We start from the raw sequence: 5,865 nt of genomic DNA, 5'->3' as shown, positions 1-5,865 counted from the left end.
AAAGCATTGCGGTTGTTATACTGAGGATATCATACAAAAGCATTGCGGTTGTTATACTGAGGATATCATACAAAAGCATTGCGGTTGTTATACTGAGGATATCATACAAAAGCATTGCGGTTGTTATACTGAGGATATCATACAAAAGCATTGCGGTTGTTATACTGAGAAAATCATACTAAAGCATTGCGGTTGGTGAGAGTCGAGAACAGAATTCGTATCAATCAGTTACAGTTGGGATTCGAACTTGGGTCAACACATTGGGAAGCAAACGCTCTATCCCATGAACTACCGAGTCTCTTCTGTGGATCACTTTTTATTTTATTTCATAACAGGCGTTGAATATCCGACCCGATGTTGAGCTATCAATGTTCAAATCAGTAGCCTTGTGATTTTGCACCCAACTCAGAAGACAAGGAACTCTTTGATCAAGCACTGGGAAAAACTAGCCTTCATGGTGGACTTTTGTATGGATGTAAAAATTTGAGATCACTTGTAAAAGGCATTTTGAAAAGGTTAGGACCAGAAGAAACCAATGAAGACGAAGAAGCAAATGTCGAGCCAATGAAGAAGAAGATTTATTTGATGCTGCTTGGTCAGCCGATCATATACGGATGAAGTATTTACTATCAGTGTTGTTGGTTGTAGTTCTTTTTAATGTTAAGATTCATTTATTGTTTTGCCATACGTGAGTGGGTTTTGAACTGACTAATGTGACTAGTACAACATAGACTCACTTGCAGTTCAGCAAAAAGAGAGTGGGTTTTGAACTGATTAATGTGACTAGTACCACATGCACTCACTTGCAGTTCAGCAAAAAGAGAGTGGGTTTCAAACTGACTAATGTGACTAGTACAACATGCACTCACTTGCAGTTCAGCAAAAAGAGAGTGGGTTTTGAACTGAGTAATGTGACTAGTACAACATACACTCACTTGCAGTTCAGCAAAAAGAGAGCGGGTTTTGAACTGACTAATGTGACTAGTACAACATACACTCACTTACAGTTCATCAAAAAGAGAGCGGGTTTTGAACTGTCTGATGTGACGAGTATAACACACACTCACTTGCAGTTCAGCAAGACGTGAGGGGGGTTTAGACCTATTGGTTAGTTGAGTTACTTCATTTTACACAGTTTAGTTCATTTTGTTTTGAGTTCATTCAGTGAAGATGCTATATAATTTTCTTTTCAAATTACATTCATCTAATTCCATTTCTGTCAGGCGTGTACTGAGCTTATAACGTGCTGGTTCAAATTCCACACAAGTCTGATCATTTGAGGTCATACATTTATTTATCGCAGAGTCGATAAAGACTAAAGATTTGTGTGTTGCAGTCTAGCTTTTACCCACTAGACAAAGTTAGGTTTTACTTGCCAAGACAACTTATTCCATCCTGTACTACCACATTTTTAACTCTCTCGGCTCGATATTGTTTAGGAGATTTTTTCAGGACGAGTTTCTTTTCAGGAGGTGAAAAAAACTGACAAACCAAATTTCTTGAAAATTGGGTAGGATAAAGTGAATATTATTGTTCAGTTAACAAGAAAAATCTTTTACAGGGTGTGTAACATTTTTAAAAAGTGCCTAATGGTGCTTATTTTTGATTTACGTTTCTTTAAAAGGCCTTAAAGGTGCTTTTTTTATTCGGGGTTTGTAAAAAGTGCTTAGTTTTATATCTTTTAAAAAGAGATTTTTTCTTCGCCGTGTCGAATGCCGTTCTAAATTATAAAAAATTCATGATTTTCACAATTTCCTCTGCTATATTTATCGGAAACTGGTTATTTTATCGTGATTATGTAAAGTTTGTGAAACTGCTTTTGTTTATAATTAACTGTTATAACTGCTTTTGTTTATTGATTTTATGTTTATAAAATAAGAACTTTAAATGATAGAAAAAAATCATTTCTATCACTGCACAGATCCTAATTATGATTTTTTTCTTAGAAAGTGAGTGATTAAAAATATTTTTTGAATGATTAAAAAGTACTTAAATGGTGCTTATTTTTTATTGAAAAATCTGGCTGGCTACTCACCCTGTTTTACTATTCTCATCTTAAGATTCATAAAACAAGAAATTCCTCTCTTTTTATGAGAATGACTTTTTAATAAAATAAAATCTCGAGAAATAACTACAATTGCCAACCTCGAATAACCTGCAGTAAACTTGGAAAAGTCCTTAATCCCATTTGGATGCGTTGCTTGCTCAGTCACTAAACAAATACATTGACTTGACATTGATATTAAGATAAAATATTTATGAGTGCGATTACCTAATCTTAATTCTTATCCCTGGAAATGCTATACATCTATTTATTCTCGTTAAATCCACCCAGTAGTACATTAGCAGACAGTAATCAATTAAAAAATGGTTAGCCTAGCAATTGTTGTGACAGTAATATGATAATCTAAAAAATGAGAATAAAAAAGTACCACTTTTAATTATCATCAATATAGGTTAGGTACGGAGTGATCAAAAATGTATGAAAATTTATTATTTCTTGAATATTATACTATAGTACCTTGTAATATAATACACGGCCGAGTTTGAATATTATGGATTAATATCAACGGAAGATGTAGGGCCATATATGAATACAGTATATTAAGCAGGAATTTCCTCACTTTAACGCTATTTAACCAACTATTATATATATGCAGTTACATATTAGTGCCACATTGTGGGCACTCTAATTGGCCTAAAATAGTTTCCTTTGGTATGATATAGTACCTTGTAATATAATACCTGGTCGGGTTTGAATAAATGAATATTAGTGGCAATGATTATTTTTTAAAAGCTATTGCATCAAATTACACCATATTTACAAATCATAATTATGAGAAACAAGATTTAGAATTAAAAATTAAGAATTAAATATTGAAAAAAATATATTAATAACTTTTTTATGTAGCCTATTATATTAATAAGCATTTGAAATCATTTAAATCAAGTTTGACACACAGTAAAGTTTATAGCAGTCACCGTGTTATTATCATTTCTTTTCTTGTGGCTCTCTACATAACATCATATGATATCATTGAAAGTTGGAAATTAAGAAACACATAGGATTCATATTCGCAAAATTTCCAAAAATTCTGTAAGCTTTAGTTTCTAATTGTTACCACTGTATAAAATATTTTCCAAAAGGTGTAATAGTTGGCAGTCCTGCGTTTGTAGAAAATTGAAAATTAAAATCATATCGGAAGTAAAATAAATAAATAAATAAAATTCTAACCAATCAAATACTGTTTATATTGATAACAATATCCTTTAGAGGAATTGCGTCCTCTTTAAAGGAATAAAATAATATCGTTTAATATGATAGGTGGAGGGGAGGGAGAGGGTAAAGTGTACAAAATAATAAAAAATCANAGATTATTTTGATTTATTAATTTCAATTTAATTGTATTTAAAAATGCCTTCAAAATAAAATACAGTTACACCGAAAAATAAATATTAAGTGATTTAACATTTTAACTTACTAGAACGTTAAATTTAATGAGAACCCTGAGCTTGCTTCTGTGCAATGAGGCGGTTCCATCTGGGGGTAATCGAAGACAATGATACATTATAAACATTAAAAAATTTATGTCACTTCCTTCGGGGGCCCCTTCTTTTTAAATAAATAAAATTTTAATGGAAAACAGATATTTTTAATTTGGGGTATAAACCTAGGAATTTAAATTCAGTTTCAACGAAATGGGCGGCCCGGTACTATTTGATTCACGGACCGGTACCGGTCCGCGGACCGGGGGTTGGGGAACACTGCTTTAAAGGAATAAAATAATATCGTTTAATATGATAGGTGGAGGGGAGGGAGAGGGTAAAGTGTACAAAATAATAAAAAATCACTCTGATTAACGTTTGATCTAATGATCGGATCTTTTTGTTCTTGGACTTAATCTTAATGGTTCCAGAAGATGACATCAAATATGCTAATTAGTTAACCCAGATGATATTTTAAGTTACAAAATCTGACACGAAAACGTACTTTCTCTGAATAAGCATACTTTTGAACTGAGAAATATAGCCCCAATAGTTTGGTCAGGAGAGCGATCCTAAGTTAATCCATTAAATGCTAATTTTATTTTTTGTGTATTTCGATACATCTCGAGAACTTTTTAGGCTTAATATGAAATCTTTTGCACACAATTATAAAAATCGTTTATTCAGAGATAATTTCACGCAAAAAATAACTTTTTATAAATATTTATTTTTACTTTATTTAATGATAGTCGAAAAAATTTTGAATTGTAAGGTATACTATTTGTTGCATCATTTTAAAAAATGTAATTTTACATGGCGAAAATACAAAATCTGAGCTAAAGCGATCGAATAATTCCTAGGTAATCGAATTTTAAAAACATGTTTGTTTTATTAAATTCGACTTTTCGGGCACTGTTCCAAGTCCATAAAAAAAACTTTTAAAAAAATGGTATGTTTATTCAAAGAAAGTACTTTTTGTGTCTGAAATAGTAACTCAATTATCGCCTGTACTAATTAATTATTGAGGTCACGCCCTTGAATCTTAGGATAGAGACCTAGAACGTCAAGGCCCGATCATAAGATCAAAAATTATTCAGAGTGATACGTTTATTTTTTTACTCACTATACATATCAAAAATATGGACGGAATTGGCACAAGTATACCCTAAGTATTCACTGTATGCTTAAGTACTTAATCCCACTTCGGTTTCTCTAAAATGAATAAAAAACAAATCTAGAACTAAAACGCCACTTACATAGTTCGTTCTAATATTTATCTTTTTCGCACGTGGAGATCCCGCGTGCTTTCGGTTCGTATAAGTCATTTATCATTTATGATCTGTTTACAGAGAAGACATGTTTATGTCTACCAAAATGGAGTGTATTAAATAACTTTAACCCTCAAAATAGTTTTGAAAACCTTTATTATTATTTCTTATTTCTAATATGTTATGACGAAGTGAGTGCTTGCGTACCTATATTATTGCTTTTTTAATCGTGTGTTAAAAGTAATGCGTTTCCTACGAACTTTTCAAATGTCACCTGATATTTTATTTTTCATAAACAAATCGAATGTTTCTAAATGTTTATGTATTTGTTGAACTATCACGGAAAGTTCAACAGCAATTGTTTCCCGGGAAAATGATGTAATTCAAAAGATAATCGTTTGCTGGTTATCTCTCATTTATTTTATGCTACATCACTTTCATTTTGTCGATTTGCTTTTCGTTTAAAAAAAATACTTTAAGAATCTTAACGTGTGTTTAATTTAGAGAGGAATACTGCTGTATTTTCTTTTTAAATTTGAATATTTTTTTTTTTAATTTGAGAGTAAACTTTTTCTCAACTTTATTTTAAACTTTTTTTTCAGAGTTAACTTTCTTTATTACGATTTTAACTGGTTATAGAAAAGCAATATGATTTTTTTAAACCAGTTAAAAATATGACTTAAAAAAAATACATTTTTAAAATTCTATTTCTTAAGAACTATTCGACTAATTTCATTCGATTTATTTATATTGTTGTTTAAATCTACACAGTTTAAAATAATGAAAGAAATTGTATTATATCTTATTATTCAAAATTTTCGCGACCCTAATTAAATAAAAGAGTAAAATATAATAAACAAATTTTAAAATTATTTTCACATCTTCTTTGAATAAATCAAATTTATAATTGTATACGAAGATGCTTTGATTCGCTTAAAAAAGAACCAAGATACTGCTACATACGGAAAATTAACATTAAGGGATTTAAACTTCCGACTGCTTTCTGACTAAAATATTAAGACCATATTTTCCAAATTGTGATCAGTCCTATACGTAGGAAGTCAGAAATCAAAACCAATTGTAAAAAAAAGTATATTTATTCGGAGAATGT

The 5,865-nt window shown here is 30.7% G+C and overlaps 1 protein-coding gene across 1 annotated transcript in view; it reads left to right on the top strand.

Moving 5' to 3' along the window:
• The window catches only part of LOC122269898 (ATP-dependent DNA helicase PIF1-like), a 2,827-nt gene extending 1,739 nt beyond the window's left edge, over positions 1-1,088 (top strand). Inside the window, exon 2 of the mRNA XM_043045154.2 lies at positions 744-1,088. Coding sequence (XP_042901088.2) covers positions 744-1,088 — 345 coding nt within the window. The remainder of the gene's footprint in view (positions 1-743) is intronic.
• Positions 1,089-5,865: the final 4,777 nt, after the last annotated feature.

The sequence above is a fragment of the Parasteatoda tepidariorum genome, chromosome 10 (assembly GCF_043381705.1).
Source record: "Parasteatoda tepidariorum isolate YZ-2023 chromosome 10, CAS_Ptep_4.0, whole genome shotgun sequence".
Classification (NCBI taxonomy): Eukaryota; Metazoa; Arthropoda; class Arachnida; order Araneae; family Theridiidae; genus Parasteatoda; species Parasteatoda tepidariorum.
The sequence above is the reverse complement of the archived record's forward strand: the minus strand, read 5'-3'. Positions and strand labels throughout refer to the sequence as shown.